The sequence below is a fragment of the Lucilia cuprina genome, chromosome 3 (genome assembly GCF_022045245.1).
Source record: "Lucilia cuprina isolate Lc7/37 chromosome 3, ASM2204524v1, whole genome shotgun sequence".
Lineage (NCBI taxonomy): Eukaryota > Metazoa > Arthropoda > Insecta > Diptera > Calliphoridae > Lucilia > Lucilia cuprina.
The window spans coordinates 10674742-10696100 of NC_060951.1; the positions used below are offsets into that span (position 1 = coordinate 10674742).

Genomic DNA, 21359 nt, shown 5'->3' on the forward strand with positions numbered 1-21359 from the left:
TTCTTAATACTCTTTCTCACATCTCCGAAAAAAAAATTCTAAATTAAATCTCAGAAATTACATCTTGATTCTTTACTGAAATATATATTTTTAATAAATTTTAGAGTATTATAGTTTGTATTCAAATATTATATTTAGAATTTATAGTATAAGATCCGATATTTAAAATAACAGTGAAAAAAAAAAAAAACAAAACGTTCTATCGAACATTTTCCCCCAAATATATGCTTCGATAAACCGCAGCCCCAATCCCTGGTTTTTCTCCATATAATAACATTACATTAAATATCGAAAACTTTAAAGCGGAAACGGGAACGGGGAAAAGTTGCATAAACCATAGAACATTAGTAATGTAAATTATGGAATTTTTTTTTGGTACTTTTATAACACAATTTTGTAATTTAAATAAAACTTTCATAAGTAATTTATAATAATAAAAGATTACATTTATTTAATTTTACGTGTGACAATTTGATTCTAATTAGAATCGATTTTGGACTGAATCATGAAAATATGAGACATACACCATATTTACTCATTCTTAATAATATTGGTTGTCCTTATTAAAATTAAGCTATAATTAAAAATGCTTAATAAACCATAATAAAGATAATAAACCAAAGTGTAATCTGCATCTGGAATATAATGAGTTAATTGTATTTTATAATATTCAATTATTTATTATTTCGGTTTGTGAATTTATGTTATATTGTTATTAGTATTTCGTTTTCATTTCCTTTTTCTTTGAGATATTCTAATAAACATTTTGTTTTTGCAGCCATTTTGAGTATAGGCCAATAATTTTATTATGTTCGGTTATTAATCATACTCAAATCATAAGTCAAATTATGCAAGCATATGAATTTATGATTTAAATCGCATCACTTGACCTTTTGCTCTTGTTGGTTTTTATCAAGATGTAAATTGATTCAATTGAAAATATCTTTTTTATACCCTTCACCTTCGTGAGAAGGGTATATATAAGTTTGTCATTTTGTTTGTAATTTCTATAATATAATTTTCCGATCCTATAAAGTATATATATTCTGGATCCTTATAGATCCTGTCTGTTGAAATCAGTTTTTAGAGGACCTCAGATATCGACGAGATCCGAATCTTCAATAATTCTATTAGACATGCTTTCGAGAAGATCGCTATTTAAAATCAGCAAAATCGGTCGGTAAATAACGGAGATATGAGCAAAAATCCGAGACAACCTCTGAAAATTTCATCAAAAAATGTCATATTTTTTCATGCTTTGTTAAAAAAGCAACAACAACACTGTATATTAGAAAAAGATGTACACGTGTGTGTTGTTGTTGTAACAGCTCGACTGTGGCCGATAGTTCTTTCCTGAGCAAAAAACTTTCGGTTGATACAGCTGTCGCTGGGTTGACAATCTTTGGCCGGGTGTGACTCGGGTCGTTCCGGAGCGAAGATCCAATTGTCGTGGGAACGACACGTGTGTGTAGATGTGTTTGGTTTTATTCAGCTGTGTATTTTTTTGTATGTTTGGATGCTGTTGGAGTCATTGCGTTGTTATTTTTGTTTTTCTGTGTTTTTCGTTATGTATGTTTAGATGTCTGTTGGTTTAGATGCCTTGTGTATTTTTTTTTTTCGTTTAGCGTTGTTGTTGTTCATTTTGTTTAGCTTTTGCTGTAATAATAATGTAGTCGGGAAAAAATTTAAAATTTATAAAAGATGTTTAAAATACACTATGGTGAAGGGTATATAAGATTCGGCACAGCCGAATATAGCACTCTTACTTGTTTTCAATTAAACTTTTCACAATAAAAACTTTTCTAGTACAGAGAAATCTCAAAAATGCTAATGATGAACATTTTCAAATCTAGCATCAAACATATAAATTGATATTGAGTAAATTTTTCATTATTTAATTATAATATTCATAACGACATTTAAAAGAGTAAACTACTTTTCTCCGTTTCAACTTTACTTCCATGTGTTCGCATATGCTGTAGAACACCAATTTTAAGCTTAAATGTTTTGCCACAAAGTTTACACGCATGATTTCTTGCTTCCTCATGGGTCACAGCATGAGTTTTTAGTGCTCTGCTGGTAATAAAACCTTTGCCACATATGTTACAGATATGTTGACGTATATTCATATGCGAATTCATATGATCGATGTAACGATACTTGCGGTAATAACCTTTTGAGCAAATATGACATGTATGAGAATAACGTTTTTCATGTTGCCTTTGGTGTTTTCTAAAACTAGTAGAATGACGATAGGATGCCCCGCAGATTTCACAACAATATGGTCTGGCATCGGTGTGAGTTACCATATGCTTTTGGAGATCGGTATGTCGTAGAAATTTCGTACCACATTCTTTGCATGCAAATTGAAGATCATCTAGATGACGTTTGGCATGTGTGGTGTAAGAAGCAACGGTTTTACATTCCTGATCACATTGTGAGCATTTAAGAGCTGGTGAACCGTCATGTTGGGCTTTATGAATTCTAAAACACAATGGCTTGTTATAAATATGATTGCATTCAGGACAACTCAGAGGACCCTCGTGATCTTCCAAGAATGTCATATGCTCGTAATAGTTGGGTGAACTATTCGAAGAATTTTGCAAATCATCTGGTGTAGAAATTCCTAATTTTTTCCTTTTTTCTCTTGCACAATATTCATGTATGGTATGTATATATTGTTCTAGTACATTTGTACTAATCTTAAGATTCATATTGGCTTCTAAGGATTTTAACATTTCGTCTAGAGCATCATTTCGTTTATTTAAACATATGTGTTCAATAAGATACGTATTCCAAAGATGTGGAAAGCTTTTATATATTTCTAATATTTTTATAATTTGTTCTGATGTTAAATCAGGTAGATCTGAATCTAGATGTTCCATACGAAATACAACTTTTGATCGGAGAAAATGCAAGTGATCGAAAAACCAGTAATATTTAGTTTTCTTTTCCGATTTAATTTCATATTTCCGTGGGGTTTTACTGTTTTTCTTTCCCTTTTTCCTTCTGTTTTGATAGCGCATTTTCTTTAGATCATCTTTATGCTTTGAACAAATAAATGCCAGTATTTCTCCAGTATCATTCGAGGAAAGTTCTAAAGAACATTTTGCATTAAGTTCCTGTGTAATATCCTCTAAAAATTGATTCCTTTTGTCTTTTAAGCGATAAAATGGAGAATATCTGTCCCATAAATTTGGTTGATTTTTATAAAGATCAATTAATGTTAAAACATTTGGTTTCGATTTTATGAATTCCTCAACGATTGGTGATTTGATTTTGCTTTTATTTGTGGATGTATCCTCCATTAACTGAAACACATATTTTTATTAAAAGCAATAATGACATAAAATTGATTATATTTTACCTCATCTGCATCCGTTTCTGAGTCATCGGATTTTGTTTCATCTAAAGATTTTTGCTTTCTCCTATTTGCCGGTTTTTTTATTATCTAATAATATTAATAATTGTTACATAAATTAATTCGTTTGATTAATATATTTTCATATATTTTTTACCTCCTCTTCATCCGTTTCAGAGTCATCTGTTTCTGTTTCATCTGGGGAATTTTTCCTTTTTTTATTGCTGGTTTCTGTAGTTTTTTTCTTTCTTTTATTTGTCGTTTTTTTTATTACCTTAAAATAAAGTTATTTAAATTATAATTAAAAATTAATCTTTTTCAATTAATTTTACCTCCTCCTCATCTGTTTCAGAGTCATCAGATTCCGTTTCATCTGTGTAGGTTTTCTTTCTTTTATTGACTTTTTCTTTTTTAAGCTAAAAATATAATTTAGAAAATTTTATTTTTATTTATTATTTTTTAATTTTCCATTCATTTTACATGATTTTCATCTGAATCGGAATCATCATCATCGGGTTGAAATTCATCTGGACTATCTAATACATCCTCAAATTCATCGTCGTACTTTTTAGTACTGATATTGGTAGATTTTTCTTCACCAAGTTCACATTTGACAGGGATTAATGGATCTTCCTATAAATAAATAATTTGTTGGTAAGAGTAAAGGATTTACTTCTAACAGTTTAAAATTTATTTATTTTGTAAAAATTAAAGATGAATTATTAACTTTCAAGTAATTTTTTTAAAGGCTAAGGGCGGGTTTCTTACTCCTCAGTTAAATTAGGCTTAACTTGCTGTTAGATTAAACTCAGAACAAATTTAGACGGACTTTAACCGATAATTGTGTTTTTCAGTTTTAGATTTAAGCTCAGTTAACTTTGTTAGTAATGCCAAATTTTCTCTCTAAAACATAAACAATGAACATTTGTTTTTTGCAAACAATAATTTTGTAAAATGAAAAATGTTTGGAAAAATGTTAAATAAACATTTAAAACAATAATAAATAAAACAAAACAATTCAGAAAAATGCAATTTACTTAAACTTTTACTTTACTTTTTGTTCTTCCGAAATCATTGTTTTATTGTTTTTGTTAATTGTGTTTTCTCACTTATAACTTGAGTTTAATTAGCCAATTCCACTCAGTTAAACTAAGAGAATAAGGCCGGGTTTCTTACTCCTCAGTTAAACTAGGCTTAACTTGCTGTTAGATTAAACTCGGAACAAATTTAGGCGAACTTTAACCGATGATTGTGTTTTTCAGTTTTAGATTTAAGTTCAGTTAACTTTGTTAGTATTGCCAACTTTTCACTCAAAAACATAAACAATGAACAGCGGTTTTTTGCAAACAATACTTTTGTAAAATGGAATATTTTGGAAAAATGTTAAATAAACATTTAAAACAATAATAAATAAAACAAAACAAATCAGAAAATTGCAATTTACTTAAAATATTAAGTTTTAGTTCTTCCGAAATCATTGTTTTATTGTTTTTGTTAATTATGTTTTCTCACTTATAACTTGAGTTTAATTGGCCAATTACACTTAGTTAAACTAAGATAATAAGTAACTTTACTGATAACTGAAAAACACGAAACATTTATTAAACCCGGTTTAACCAAAGAATGAAGATTATCTCTATCAGTAAAACCCGCCCTAAGTAACTTTACTGATAACTGAAAAACACGAATCATATATTAATCCAGGTTTAACCGAAGAATGAAGATTATCTTTATCAGAAAAACTCGCCCTAAATGTGCTAATTTTTGTCAAATTAACTTAAAAATTTCGACTTGTAGAGTATGCACAAGGTATACACGGACACATAGACTGATGGTCACATGTTAATCGCCTCAGAAGGTTATTCTGAGCTGATTGGTATAAAATAAGGTGGGTATATAAGCAATATTTTTGGGTATTAAAAGCATAAACACAAACTCATGATTCACTCTACACTTCAGTAATGTAGGGTGCATTTAATAGAGTTTTTTAAGGAAATAAACAGTAAATAAAGAAAATAGAGAAAGAAGTTAGAAAAACTTTGATAAATTTTTGTTTAATGTTTACATCGACTACTAGGTATGTAGTATATGAAAAACTGGTAGCATTGATTTTTCCACATATGTTTATACTACGATTTTGTATACCAACATACATAGTTTTTATTAATTAAAAATTAATTAATTTACCTACATTATTTTTAAAGTATATTATAGGTATATATTGGAAACATAGATACATAGGTTTTTTATAGAATTAATTGTGCTAACAGACAGATATTTTTCTGTAAGTACTAAATTAATACTTACTAATTCTTCTAATTTAATGGCAAGATTTTTAATACCAACTCCATCATTTTCCATTTCAACATCGTGAACATTTTCAAATAGAGTTTTACTGTCATGTTCCTCTAATGATAAAATATCTTTAAAATGTTTCTGAATATGTGTAATAAAGGATTCGAGAATAAAATGAACTTCTTTACATTCAAAACATTTAAATATAATCGATTGTTGAAAATTTTGCAATGGAGGTTTTAAAATTTCACCACATTTAATATAATTAGTATAATCTTGAATATCTTGTAGTTGTGTTCCCATTTTTTAACACCGGAAAATATTTTTCTTGAGCGAGAAAAATTGAAAGAAAAATGTAATCTAAATATTCCACAAATAAATGTAAATAATATGTACTATAAAAATTTGAGGTATGTTCAGTGGATTTATATGCAATTGTTTGATTTTTCTTCTTCTTATAATAAGGCATGCAGATGATTGATTAACATTTATATGTATATTCTTTTATCTGCACTGAACGAAATTTTACAGACAATAGAACCAATTAGATTATTATCAAATTAGAATTTTTAAAAGAACCTGATAATGGCTTAATTAGTTAGTTAGTTAGTTTGAAATTAGGATGTACATATATACATAAAATCTTTAAAAATACACCTAGGCCTCTAACGGGCCTGTTGTGCGCTTCTTAACCATTGCCAAAGGTGGGAATCGAACCCACCACCTCCGGTCTACCAGACTAGAACACTAAACTACCAGAGGCCACATCATAATGACTTGACTTACCCAAAAGGTGTTGAAGTCAAATTTTACACTTTGTCTAGTGTAAGTTATATATGTATATATACTACCCTAATATTAAGTCAATATACAGCTTATCCAACAAAACATATTTTATACGCTACACCACCATTATTTCATTATTTCACCTAGCCCCCATACAAATCTACCTCCCGAAAAGGTCGTTTGTGTTCATTATTATGTTAAATATTGTAGCATCTCTACAAAAATCTGCAAAACTTAAATCTATATACGTCTTAGGGCAAATTTCTTACTCTTTAGTTAAACTAGACTTAACATGCTGTTAGATTAAACTCGGAACAAATTTAGGCGGACTTTAACCGATGATTGTGTTTTTCAGTTTTAGATTTAAGCTCAGTTAACTTCGTTAGTATTGCCAAGTTTTCACTCAAAAACATAAACAATGAACAGCTGTTTTTTGCAAACAATACTTTTGTAATAAACATTTAAAACAAAAAATAATAAAACAAAACAAATCAGAAAATTGCAATTTACTTAAAATATTAAGTTTTTATTCTTCCGAAATCATTGTTTTATTGTTTTTGTTAATTGTGTTTTCTCATTTATAACTTGAGTTTTATTGGCCAATTACACTCAGTTAAACTAAGATAATAAGTAACTTTACTGATAACTGAAAAACACGAAACATATATTAAACCAGCTTTAACCAAAGAATGAAGATAATCTTTATCAGAAAAACTCGCCCTTAATAATATTACCGATTTTCATATTTATTGGACTTTATTTGAACATAGCCCCCCTTTATAAAGTCCTCTTTAGAAAATTACTTAAAGGTCAATAATTCACTTATAAACGTATCACTAGTATCATGATGAAATATAGCATACATCACTCTAATATAAACGTAAAGCTATGTACCAAGCCAGTTATAAAAGTTTTAGAAAATCTCTTTTTTTCAGCAAATTGTTAAAATATATTTCCATTCGATCGGAATGGAATTCTGTGATAGGCCTGACTATTTTTAAACCAAAAATTTATAGTTTTTAAATGACTTTAGGGTTATATTGGTTTCAACGTTACAAATGTGATAATTTTGTTTTTGTTATAATTTTTAACTATATACTAACAAAGTAAGTACAAACAATTTCAAACTAACATTGTAAGTTAAATTATTTCATTTGTATACCCTTCACCTTCGTGAGAAGGGTATATATAAGTTTGTCATTCCGTTTGTAATTTCTATAATATAATTTTCCGACCCTATAAAGTATATATATTTTAGATCCTTATAGATAGCGGAGTCGATTAAGCCATGTCCGTCCGTCTGTCTGTTGAAATCAGTTTTTAGAGGTCCCTAGATATCGGCGAGATCAGAATCTTCAATAATTCAGTTAGACATACTTTCGAGAAAATCGCTATAATCAGCAAAATCGGTCTATAAATAACGGAGATATGAGCAAAAATCCGAGACAACCTCTGAAAATTTCATCAAAAAAGCCACATTTTTTTCATGCTTTGTTAAAAAAGCAACAACAACACTGTGTGTGAATTGGATAAAGATGTACATGTGCAATCAGCTGTGTATTTGTTTTTTGTATGTTTGGTTGCTGTTCTGTTCTCACAAAGGTGAAGGGTATAACAATAACAAGGAGATAAAGCAGTAATATGTTGGTAATACAGCTCATATTTGTTTGAGGGTGGTAATACAGTTTAACGGTGGTATTATAGTAAGTACAACGGTTAATATTTCATTCTGCTACAGTTTATATTTGTTTGTGTGTATGTTATGTGTGACATGTGTGCAGAGATGCAAAATAAATAAAAACTGTTTTTTAAAACATACTTGGTGAAGGATATATAAGATTCGGCACAGTCGAACATAGAAATATTACTTGTTGAATTAAATATTAATTTTATTAACTTAAATCTAGCACTAAATATAAACATAAATTTTTTTTCTACAGAATTTTAAAACTAATAAAAAAACAACGTTAAATACTTGCAAGTATGTAGAAGTTAGATTTTTAAAAAGTTTTAATTATATTTTATTTAAACAGGGCTTCTCTCTTCATTGGTTGCTATATCATGGGTCTTCATGTGTTGATTTACACCAGTTTTATGTTTAAACGTTTTACCACATAACTTACAGGCATAATTTCTAACATCTTCATGAACAACTTTATGTTGTTTTAGAGCTCGCTTTGTAATGAAAGTCTTATTGCATATATCGCATATATGTGGTCGTATATTCATATGCGAATTCATGTGATCATCATGACGCATTTTTGAATAAAAACCTTGAGAGCATATTTTACACGTATGCAAATAGCGCTTTTCATGACGCCTACGATGATTGCTTAAAGTCTGTAGGAATCGAAATGAATCGCCACACATTTCGCAACAATAGGGCTTGTCGCCAGTATGAATACGCATGTGCAATCTTAAATTCGTATAATTAACAAACTTCTTACCACATTCCTTACATATGTAATTGAGATCCAGAAAGTGACGTTTCGCATGGCTCGTATAAACATTAACACGTTTAAATGTTTTATTACATTGAGAACAGGTGAAAGGCATTGTGCCATCATGTGTGGATGTGTGCATTTTAAAATGTAGCGGACTTATAGATTCAGCTCCACACACAGAACATTTCAAGGGAGGAACATGATCATAGAGAAACATTAATGTATCGTAGTATTCATTATTCGTTTGTTCATCGTTATCTGATTTACCAGATTTCTTATCATTCAATATTCGTCGTTTCTCTCTGGAAAAGTTATTGTGTATGGTACGTAAATACATTTCCAATTCGTTTTCATTAATATTTAAATTCAATTTCGTTTCTATTTGCTTCAGCATTTCAAGTATACTTTCATGACGTTTATTTTTACAATGGTTTTCAATTAGATTTGAATTCCAAAGATGTGGTAAACATCTGTAGATTTCCAAAATTTGACGAATTTGGTCTGGCAATAAATTAGTATGATGCGGAGCTAAAACTTTTAGAGAAAAACTTTCCAAATACGGTTTGATGAAGTCTAACTGAGCAAGATACCAAGGTTTTACATAAATCTGTCTTTTGACGTCATCTTTCTCCTGAGCCCTGTGCAAATCATCTTGATATTTCCGATACAAATGTACAATAACGGCAGAAACTTGACTTCCATTAATATCTATTTTATATTTTAAATTAAGTTCTTGAGCAATTTTATTCATACATTCTCGCCTTTTTAATTTGTTGCCATAATTCGTCATAGTTTTATTCCATAATTGTGGTTGTTCCTTATAGGCTGCAATTAAAGCGGTAACATTTTCTTCCGTCTTCATAAAATTGCTGACAAATGATGATGTGACACCAGTTGTATTAGTTGGTTTTTGTGTTGCGACCTGGAATGATGTTATAATAAATTTTAAATTAAAATAAAAATAAGATTTTTGTACATACTTCGTCTTCTTGTTCAGATTCTTGAGAGCCAACTTCTTCTTCATGACTGTTTAAAGACGCTTCCTCTTCCTCGACAAATTCTTCATCATCTTCGTCTTGATCTAAATAATTTGTGCTTTCGAATTGTGTTGAATTTTCAAATTCAAAGTCATTAGTTTCATCGAAGTTACTGGGTTCTATTTTAATAATTGATTTTTCAGCATCCGATTCATGTTTAACAACAATTAAAGGATCCTCCTAAATAAAAAATGTATTAAGATTGTAGATAATCTGTAGCAAAATAATAGTATGTGCTAATTTGTTCATACGTCCTTGATTAACAAAAAATTCCTATCCTATAAAGGATAATATAAAGTCACATTTTTGTGATGCTAAATGAAAGGAATCCAAGAAAACGCATAATTTAAAACGGTTTATTATACCAAACAATTTCACCATAATCGTAGATTTAGTAACAATAGCAAGAAGGTTCTGCGAATATACATAGATAGTATGTAAAGAATAACAAAATGCATACCTGTGGGGCAGCAGAGTGGAAATCGTTTAAACCAATCAATTACGATCAATCAGATCTAATTTTATAAGACAGCTATTGTTAAAAGGCCTTTAAAAACTCCATATTTCTCAATCTATCTTTATTAGTATTCATATTAATCAATTCTGCATAAATACCCCCATATTCATAAATGCCTAATAAAGTTATTGATGTTTTATTATAGGAATTTTGTATGGAAAACTGGCGTAATAAAACTAAAATAAGCGATTAATATCTTAATACGGGGATAGTAAGTACATATAAATGTAACGATAGACATGTTGTGAAGGCTTCAAAAGTTTTCAATATCCACAGGTTGAGAGATTGTGAAGATAGGTCTTAATCATTAGGATTATAAATAACTCTGACCTTAGAGATTATCAGCTTCCCGAGAAAGTTCATATAGAAACGTAGCAGAGAGAAACAACGCGAGACTTATTCCGAGATTGATAAATATTCAAAAGCAAGACAAGATGTTAACTGTGTTAAAAATCAAATTCCTATAGAAAAAAAGTAGACCATCCCAGCCTTTAAGGATAACACTGAAACAACTTTCTACTCTGCATTAATATAAGAATAAATTTTGTATATATATATGTGTGCATGTAGGTATATAACAGTTCGACCTACCGCTTGTGGTGGCCCCTAGCCACCTGACTACCTAGGTGACCAACCATTTTAACATGGGCTTGTCCTACGAGGAAGTCAATCGTCACTCTACACCCTACAAAGAGACAGTAAAGAGACGATTGCCTCCGCTCTCGCTTACAAAGGGGACACTAAAGTGACGACTGTCTTCATTCTCGTTTACAAAGAGTTTACGAAAGACCAAAAACATACGAATTGGAGTCAGAAAAGTGGTAAGATATTAATGGAACTAAAATTTAAAAATTTCAAGTGTCCACTCTCTAGAAAACTATGGGACAATAATGTGACGATTGTCCCGAAAGATATAAATTTGAGTCAACCAGATGGTGGCTTATTAGTAAAAAGTAATAATCATTTCTCCAAAAGATGGGTAAAATAACTACTTTCGGAAGTACAACAAAAAAAAAACTACTTTTAAGAGTATAATCTCTAGGTTACTTGAGGACAGTAAAGAGACGACTGTCACCGCTCCCGCTTACAAAGACGACACTAAAGTGACGACTGTCTTCATTCTCGATTACAAAGGGTACATTCGTGACGAATGACCCAAAACATACGAATTACGATCATTCAGGTGGTTAACTATTAATGGAAATTACTGTCTTATTCGTATGCATTGACTCTTTGTCGAACTGCTGGGTATGGCTACATTGGCATTATAATTTTTACCATCTGAGAGGTTGTATTTTCCAATTTAACTGGTGATTCTTCCTCCAATGGTTCATTAACCACTTCATCCTCATCCAAACCGCACTCCATTTGGGCTCTGTCATTATTTTTTTTAACTTCTGCAACTCTTTTTTTACAAGTGTCATCCAAGTGAAATATGAATGATTCCAGTAGCAGATAAATTTCTTTACATTGTATACATCGCAAGATGTATGGATCTTGAAAACTTTTTTGAGATTTAAGGATTTCACCACATTTAATATAGCCATACGAATTTGGCATTTCCTGCGCCATGGTCAGCATTTTAATTTTTTTTTATCCAATAATAATTGTACACTATTTTCTATTATTACTCTATTTATTGAATTAAACAAAATTAGTATTTTTGTTAAAGGGGTATGTTCAGTAAAAACTTCTACACAAAACACAACAGCAGGAAGCATCAGGGATACCAGATTATTTTCTAGCTTCATTGCCAAATTATATATTAGAAATCGCCAATTTTATTTTTTTACAGAAAACAATGGAAAACGTCACTATTTGTTATCAAACCAATGCAAGTTTTATAAAAAAGAAGAAAACAATTATAAATGTAATATAAAAATTAAAGAACATTTAATTTAAAAACATAAATTTTGTGTTTTAACGTGCAATCTTTGCATTTCTAGACTAAGTTTAAACTACCTCTATTGGGCGCTAAAGCTAGCAAACAAAATAAACAAACAAATTACTCAAAAACAACTTTAATAATTTTATTTTCTTATTTTAATTTAACTTTTCACTTCCTGGCCCTTAAAAGTTATTTAAATAATGGTTAAATCTCATATTTAAAGATACTTTTTAAATCTTGTGTTATTATTTTTAATAAAATGCAAACTAGTTCAGGCATTTAATTTTTATACCCTTCACGTTCGTAAGAAGGGTATATATAAGTTTGTCATTCCGTTTGTAATTTCTATAATATAATTTTCCGACACTATAAAGTATATATATTCTGGATCCTTATAGATAGCGGAGTCGATTAAGCCACGTCCGTTTGTCTGTCTGTCTTTCTGTTGAAATGAGTTTTTAGAGATCCGAATCTTTAATAATTCAGTTAGACATGCTTTCGAGAAGATCGCTATTAAAAATCAGCAAAATCGGTCTATAAATGACAGAGATATGAGCAAAAATCCGAGACAACCTCTGAAAATTTCATCAAAAAAGCCACACTTTTTTCACGCTTGTTAAAAAAGCAACAACACTGTGAATTGGATAAAGATGTACATGTGCGTGTGGAGATGTATTTGGTTTTATTCAGCTGTGTATTTTTTTGTATGTTTGGATGCTCTTCTGTTCTCACGAAGGTGAAGGGTATAACAAGAACAAGGAGATAAAGCAGTAATATGTTGGTAATACAGCTCATATTTGTTTGAGGGTGGTAATACAGTTTGACGGTGGTATTACAGTACAACGGTTAATATTTCTTTCTGCTACAGTTTATATTTGTTTGTGTGTATGTTATGTGTGACATGTGAGCAGAGCTAAAAAATAAATAAGAACTGTTTTTTAAAACATACTTGGTGAAGGGTATATAAGATTCGGCACAGCCAAATATAGAAATATTACTTGTTTTTTATTATATATAACGTAATTTTGATACTTTGAAACAATAACAATAATTAAAAAAATACTTTCATTATTTTGTTTTAAATTAAAAAACTTAAGACATAAAAATTTTGTATACAAAATTATTTTATTCCTTATTTACAGTACTTTTTTCTTCACTATTCGCTATACCATGAGTTCTCATGTGCTGGTTGACTCCTGTTTTGTGTTTAAACGTTTTACCACATAATTTACAAGCGTGCCTTCGTACATCATCATGTATTACAACATGCTGCTGCAATGATCTTTTCGTTATAAATGCTTTGCCACATACAGTACATATTTGCGAACGAATATTTGAATGGGCATTCATATGGTCATTATAACGATCCTTCGAATAGAAACCTTTACTGCAAATACCACAAGTATGGAGATAGTTTTTTATATGACGTCGATGATGATTACTAAAACCTTGAATATGACGAAACGACGCCCCGCATATCTCACAACAAAACGGTTTGGCACCGGTATGATTACGCATATGTATACGCAATTCATTGGAATGTAAAAATTTCTTGCCACATTCTTTGCACTCGTGGTTTAGGTCCTCCATATGACGTTTTGCATGATTAGTAAATGAATTGGCAGTTTTGAAAGTCTTTTTGCACAAGGAACATGAAGGCGGTTCTGATCCATGTTCCTGAGTTTGGTGTATTTTTAAGCACAATGTACTCTTGAAGGTGCGTTGACATTCAGAGCATTTAAAGAAACCTACATGATCATAAAGAAATAGCATGTGCTCATAATAATCGTCCTGTGTATTTTCATCTGCAACAGAGCTTTTACTTTTCTTGTTTTTTTGTCTGTCAGATTTGATACGTTTTGCTCGCGTAAAACAATTATTAATTGTACGAAAATAATCCTCCAATATGTTCTCTGTGATTTTCAATCCCAGCTTGGTTTCTAATTGTTGCAACATTTCCTGTTTGGCAACATTTATTTTGTTTTTACAATAATGTTCGATTAATTCCGTATTCCAGAGATGAGGAAATCCTTTATATATTTCTAATATTTTTATTATTTGTTCCGGCAATAGATCTGGTAAATGAGAGTCTAATTTTGCAATCGGATTATTTTCCATAAATGGCCGTAAGAAGTTTAATTCTTCGAAAAACCAGGATGGGCTGTATTTCTTATCACCTTCCTTACTGTCCTTAATACATTTTAAGTCTTCGCGATATTTTCTACATAAATATACGATAATGTTTGCAACCTGATTCCAAGTGATTTCCTTATTCTGTTTTTCCTTAAGTTCTTGAGCAATTTGTTGCAAACAGTTTTGTCGTTTTATTTTATATCTTAAAAATGGAAAATTTTTGTTCCATAAAGAAGGTTGATTTTTATAGGCCTCAATAAGAGCAGTCACATCACTCTTTGACTTTAGAAATTCAGTAATAAAAGGCAACTGTTTTTTAGGACATTCCCAATAATTCTTTGATGTAGTAACATGCTATATGTCATCATTAAAAGGAAAAACAAATTTAATTATTTAAGAGTTTGTTGAGAGTTCATGAATAGTATTTATAAAGATCTTTATTTACTCACTTCATACTCATCATCTTCATCTTCATCACAAGTTATAGTATTATCTGTGCTATTGTCTATTTCTTCATAACTGCAGTCAGATTCTTCACCATTAGTTTTATTTATATTTTCCATAGAATCATCTGTTTCACATGCTTCCTCCACTGATTTTAAATTACTTTCTTCATCATTTTTAGTACTATCCTTATTAGTTTTCGTTGCCTCTGGCAATTTTAATTCTTCTTTCATGGAAGAGCTTTCATCTTCAGAATTATATTCTGGTTTTACGACAATCAAAGGATCTACCTAAGAAAGAAAAGTATCTAAAATAAATCTTAAGTTGTAGCGTAAAGCATTTTTGAAAAGAAATTATTTAAAGGATCTACAAAAACGATTGACAGGTCAACTTTATATTCCAGCAGTTCGACGGGACAGTCCCGAACTGACCACTTAACCTACCACTTATGGTAGCCCCTAGCCACCTGACTACCCAGGTGACCAACCATTTTAACATGGACTTGTCCTACGAGGAAGTCAATCGTCACTCTACAGCCTACAAAGAGAAAGTAAAGAGACGATTGCCTCCGCTCTCGCTTACAAAGGGGACACTAAAGTGACGACTGTCTTCATTTTCGTTTACAAAGAGTTTATTTGTGACGAAAGACCAAAAACATACGAATTGGAGTCAGCCGGTTGGTAGGATATTAAGGGAACTAAAATTTAAAAATTTCAAGTGCCTACTCTTTAGAATACTATGGGACAAAAATGTGATGATTGACCCGAAAGATATAAATTTGAGTCAACCAGATGGTGCCATATTAGTAGAACGTAATAAGCATTTCTCCAAAAGATTGGTAAAATAACTACTTTCGGAAGTACAAAAAAAAATACTTTTAAGAGTATAATCTCTAGATTGCTTGAGGACAGTAAAGAGACGACTGTCTCCGCTCCCGCTTACAAAGAGGACACTAAAGTGATGACTGTCTTCATTCTCGATTACAAAGGGTAAATTCGTGACGAATGACCCAAAACATATGAATTACGATCATCCAGGTGGTTAACTATTAGTGGAAATTACGGTCTTTTTCGTATTCATTGACTCTTTGTCGAACTGCTAGGATAATTTACATACATACATACATACGTATTTATGTATGTAACTTAATATTACACATGCATTCCTTATTACCGTTTGCATCGCATAATTATTCTCCTCAACTTTTACATTTACGTCTGTAACATCAATTGTGTCCCCAAAATCCATTTGATCATCACCATTATTGTTTGTTGAATCAGAGGTGAATACAGTATTTTTAGGATTTTGAATACATTTAATTGCACCACTGCACTATAGGCAGAATGACCAGTTTTCGAGGCAACAAATCGCAGGAAACAGCTAGAGCCTTGAAATTTTGCACATTTAACTATTAGGCCAATAGAAGACTACAGTAAAAATTTCAACTCGATCTGTAAGTGCCACGCCCACTTTTAGAGGAATGTTATGTTGCATCTAAGAAAAATAATATTACTTTAAATAATGTGTAATAGAATTATTTTGATTGATGATTTTTAAAACTGGAGTAATATTTATAGGTCAGCCCAATCACAACCATGCCCACATAAAGTGGGCGGGCCATTAATTAAAAAATAAGTAAGTGATTTTGATGAAGAAAAGTTTTTTATTTTCATAATTAATAGTTTACAAAATAAAGATGTTTCACAATAAATTTAGTTAATAAGTAATAAAATTTGTAGTTGGTTTAAAGTAACTTCCAGATTTACTCCAACTAAAGTTAAAAAATATTAATCAAATTTAATAAAAGTAAGTATGTAACTCATAAGAAAAGATATTACCTCAAAATCTTCAAACATTTCATCAATTTCTAATTCCAAATTAATTACGGGAAGAATCTGCTCCTCTTCAGAATCAGTAAATGTTTCATTTTCGGTGGCACTTGACGTAGATGGCAACTGATATTCAGGAACCTCTGGGATCTTTAAAAGTGAAATCACTTCTCTCGGAAGCTGTAACTTTCTTTTTGCAGAATGGCGTTTTTTGATATAAATACTTGATAATAATGGATCAGATGAATCCATAGCCCTGTTAAAAACATCTGTTATATTATGTACTCTGGAATCTTTTCGAGCATGTTCGATTCTGTCCTTCTTATAGAATTTGTTTCTCGCCTCAGAAGCATTTTCTCCAGCACATCCGAGCGGAACGATTGAAACTTGCAATATTTGTGCAGAATGTGCTAAAATTTTATGCAAGGTCGCTGACATTGGATACCAATCGTAATTTTTAAAGTATATATCTGCAGTTGCACAACAGAAATGTTTTAAGTTTTCAACACTTACTTCAAATTCACTTGAAATTGCAATAAGTATAATATGTAAATGCTTTATAAAGTCAACATCAACATTTGTTATCGATGCAAACAATTCTGGATTCAAAAACGCTTTTCGTGCTGTATTTCCATCATTTGTTGTCCCGCTACCATTACTTTTCGGCTTATGGACATGAAGACCCATTTTGTTCCAAAACTGTTCTTGAATTTTACGTTTTCTTTGTTGCATCAGCGATTTGTCCTGTGCATTTCGAATTTGCCATTTTTTAACAGGAAGTCTATATGAAAGATTTAAAACAAACTCAAGACATCGAATCCAGGCATGCAATGGGCTTATACCGTATTTTAATGTATTTAATTTGGGCTGAAACACCGATGAGTTTAAATCCTTTATTAACAAAAACTGCTTTGGATTTGCCCCACATATTGGACATGATTGAGAAGACTTTGTTCCAGTTAACACGTTTAGGACTTTTCCGTCTATTAATGTCATAATAAGTTCATACTTTACTGAAATTATTTTACCATTTGATAAAGAATATTCTAAATGCTCAAGGTTTGATATCTGAAGATCTATATTGTGTTTTTCTTTCAAAATATGCTCCTTAGTTTCCTTATATAAATTCAATTTTAAGTGGTCGACAAAATCGAACAGATTGAGGAGTACGATTTTTTCCAAACGATTGCGTTATTCGACGATATTAATTTCAATGGAATAACTGAAGTTACAAAGAGTGAGCTATCTAAACTTTCAGGGGGAATCGCTGTTAAACATTTGCTTAAAGGAACTTTGACCTGTGGAACCATCGAAAACCATAACTAAGAACTAATGTGACTTCATTAAGTTCAGGTATTAATAGTTAAACTTCTTCTTGGTACGATAAAATTCTCTTTGCTGTGTGATTAACCAAGTTTTGTAGAGGAATTTCTGCCAACGAGTCTGTTACACTTAATCCTTCGGTCTACATTGTAGCTTGTATTCTTGAATTTTTGGGTAACTAGGGAAAATATCACAGTTATGTGATTTATTTAATTCCCTTATTTTAATATATTGCTGTTTTGTCAAATTATTTTCTATCAAAAACAGTAATGCTTCTTCAGGTGATAGCATTATAGGCTTTTTATCATCACAAGAAAGCATTTGTCTAATTTTAGTTGGTCTTGTTGGTGATGAAACTGCTTTTTTTAAAAAAATTCAAATCATTTTCTTTAGATGACTGAGCTGCAATTGAAGCAGCATGAAGCAATTAACTTGGTGTCATTTCCTGTGCTGACGAGACTACGGAAGCAAGTTTTCGTTTTTGCCGTACGCTTCCTTCACTATAACCAACACTTGGCGACCTTTTTTAATTGAGACATCGCTGTGGATTAAAGTAAGCTCAGTCATACCTGATAACCATACTTTTTCATTTTTTTCGAATCTAAACCGGTTTCTGTTGTTTGCGATACACTTTTGGTTCGCACGTGCACAAAAATTGTTAATCTTTTTCCTAATAGCTATCATGGAGACTTCATTAGATTTCTTTTGAAATTTATCACAAATCCAATTATATAACAGTGGTAGCATTTCGATTATTTTCCAACCAAAATTTTGCAATTTGCGCATTTTGGATTTTTATGCAATCTAAAATCGTAAATTTCGCACAGGGGTGCAGTTATGAGCAGTTGGAATTATAAAAACACATTAAAGTAGACATTAATGCCATTCTAAACATATAAATAGTTTAGTGAATACGTCCCGATAAACAAAGTACTACTCCATGGAACACAAAAAACAAACACCAAAATCACATAAAAAGACGACACACTTTAACGTTAATAATGATGTAATATAAAACAATTTTACACTTTTTTTTTACAAAAACTAATATTTATATACCTTTCTGAGTATTTTCCATTTTTCAAAAAATTAATAAGCAGAATACTTTTTGTTTGTCGCACTTTTATTTTTCTCTATAACTTAAGCGCCAAATGTATGAAAACAAAACAAACAAACAACATCAAACTTTGACAGGTTGTAGTTAAGTTATGGGTTGCCACCTGATTTTAATATTTTGCACTTGTCTATTCCAAAATGTTAGCAACTAATTGGCATCATTACTTTTGAAAAATTTTTCACTTTAAAAATGGACTTTTTGCCTCTAAAACTGGCCATTCTGCCTATAGTGCACTGCAATGATCTTCCAAATGGAATATGAATGCCTCAAAAAGTAAATAAATTTCCTTGCAATTAAAACATTTCAGCACATAAGGTCGCTGGAAGCTTTCCGATGGCGGTCTTAATATTTCGCCACATTTTGTGTATCCATGGTAATTTTGCATGTTTTGTACTTTTGTCTGCATTTCGTTAAGAAATTTTTTTAATATTTTTCACCAAAAATTATATTTTCGTACAATTAATAGTTTACACAAATATTTATTTCACTACAAAACATAAATTGTTATGATGGTGTATGTTCAGTTTGAAAAATAATATTTCTTTTATTTAAAGTTGCCAGATGACTTGCCTTAATTCCAAAATTTAGATCCCTATACTTATTGGGTTTTATTTAAAATTTTAAAAACCGTTTATTTTTGAATTTATTATCCATATATTTTTTAAATTATGAAGGAATTTCATTGAATGATCATTCCTCTTATTACAAATTGAATGAAAGACAAAAACTTTAAAGCGCGTAGTTGGAAAGAAGAATGTAAAACAATATTTGAAATTTTGTATGAATAACACTTAACAAAAACTGAATAGTTAACAAACAAAATTTTAAAAATTGATTTCTTTTCTTCTTTCTGAATTTTAATAAAGATTTGTTAATAAAGATTTCATTAAAAAAAAAAAAAAACAATTTAAAAAAACTATTTAAAATTGAATAGTTGAAAAATTAGTAATAAATTAAATTTTTATCATTCAATTTATAACAGATTGAATACAAACAAAATATTATTTATTCAGAAGGAATTTAACCTTCTATAGCAATTAATTAATTATTCAACTACATCGAAAGCTTTAAGAATTTATTCTAGAAATGACGACCAGGATCAGGATTCAGAATACAATATTTTCAGAAAAATCCTGAAAAAATGAAAGCTTATTCGAAAGAATATTCTATACACAACTGGAATATCGATGCAAAATCGTATGGTTTTAAAGGATGCATTACGTATCGAATCAAATCAACCTAAATCCTCTTAAGGTGTCTAGTTTGGTAATCATTCGCTACGACTTTAAATAATTGAAGCAACGCCCATTAAGGAATCCGATTTATAAATAAGCAACATCATTTTGATCATTTAGTTCAGAATTTCAAGTGGGGACGTGCCACGCCCAGACTTAAAATTATTGTTAAAAGTCACATATCTCAGAAACTGCATAAGTTAGAGTTTTAAAATTTTATATGGACAACTTTGACATTTATGAGAATATTTTTGGAGAAAACAGATAGAATCCTTAAATTTTGTCGCAATCACTTTAGTGATTTTTAAAAGAAAAAGGAGCGGACAAGCAGAAGAGGTCATTGCACCTCCAATATGAATACTATATACAAGAATTCGTTTATTTGGGAATTAATAGAGCTAGCTTATCCGAATTTCGCAAAAGAACTTTAATATTTATCTGAACATTTTGGGGAAAATGGGGAGCTTGAAGTCCCCATTAGATTTAGAATCTTCAACATTTTCTTGAAGAACTTTGACATTCATTTCAACATTGGGACTTGACACCACCCATAAATTTATATATAAAATTTTGGTTATCTGGGAAACTGATAGAATTATACCCTTTACCTTATAGATAGCGGAGTCGATTAAGCAATGTCCGTCTGTCTGTATGTATGTTTGTTGAAATCAGTTTTTAGAGGACCCCAGATATCGTCGAGGTCCGAATCTTCGATAATTCGGTTAGACTTTCGGGAAGATCGCTATTTAAAATCAGCAAAATCGGTCCATAAATAACGGAGATATGAACAAAAATCCGAGACAACTTCTGAAAATTTCATCAAAAATTAAGATTTTTAATTCATGCTCAAACAGAAATTGCAAAAAAAAAACAAAAACAAAATACATGATCATACGGTGTTACGGTCTACTTTGGCCTGACGATTCCACCGACTAGCTTTCCCATCCCAG

At 30.5% G+C, this 21359-nt stretch overlaps 3 protein-coding genes across 5 annotated transcripts; all 3 read right to left on the reverse strand.

Moving 5' to 3' along the window:
- Positions 1-1678: 1678 nt before the first annotated feature.
- Positions 1679-6061, reverse strand: LOC111685543 (zinc finger protein 846-like). The gene is made up of 6 exons (XM_023447809.2): positions 5669-6061; positions 3842-3994; positions 3694-3777; positions 3519-3635; positions 3368-3451; positions 1679-3311 (listed from the first exon to the last, which is right to left on the reverse strand). Exons 1-6 carry the CDS (start codon positions 5957-5959, stop codon positions 1920-1922), a joined length of 2121 nt encoding a protein of 706 aa, XP_023303577.2. The 5' UTR covers positions 5960-6061; the 3' UTR covers positions 1679-1919.
- A 2252-nt stretch (positions 6062-8313) lies between these two features.
- LOC111685552 (zinc finger protein 62 homolog) lies at positions 8314-12123 on the reverse strand. The gene is made up of 3 exons (XM_046946919.1): positions 11719-12123; positions 9867-10103; positions 8314-9808 (listed from the first exon to the last, which is right to left on the reverse strand). Exons 1-3 carry the CDS (start codon positions 12019-12021, stop codon positions 8468-8470), a joined length of 1881 nt encoding a protein of 626 aa, XP_046802875.1. The 5' UTR covers positions 12022-12123; the 3' UTR covers positions 8314-8467.
- A 1263-nt stretch (positions 12124-13386) lies between these two features.
- LOC111685553 (zinc finger protein 502-like) lies at positions 13387-19682 on the reverse strand. 3 transcript variants are annotated; one of them, XM_046947272.1, is made up of 4 exons: positions 19413-19682; positions 16079-16237; positions 14911-15195; positions 13387-14815 (listed from the first exon to the last, which is right to left on the reverse strand). In XM_046947272.1, exons 1-4 carry the CDS (start codon positions 19578-19580, stop codon positions 13454-13456), a joined length of 1974 nt encoding a protein of 657 aa, XP_046803228.1. In that variant the 5' UTR covers positions 19581-19682; the 3' UTR covers positions 13387-13453. The 3 variants fall into 3 exon arrangements, with proteins under 3 accessions (XP_046803228.1, XP_046803230.1, XP_046803229.1); XM_046947274.1 differs by lacking the exon at positions 19413-19682 and having other exon boundaries at positions 13389-14815; positions 14911-15191; positions 16079-16184; XM_046947273.1 differs by lacking the exon at positions 19413-19682 and having other exon boundaries at positions 13389-14815; positions 14911-15212; positions 16079-16182.
- Between the last annotated feature and the right edge of the window lie 1677 nt (positions 19683-21359).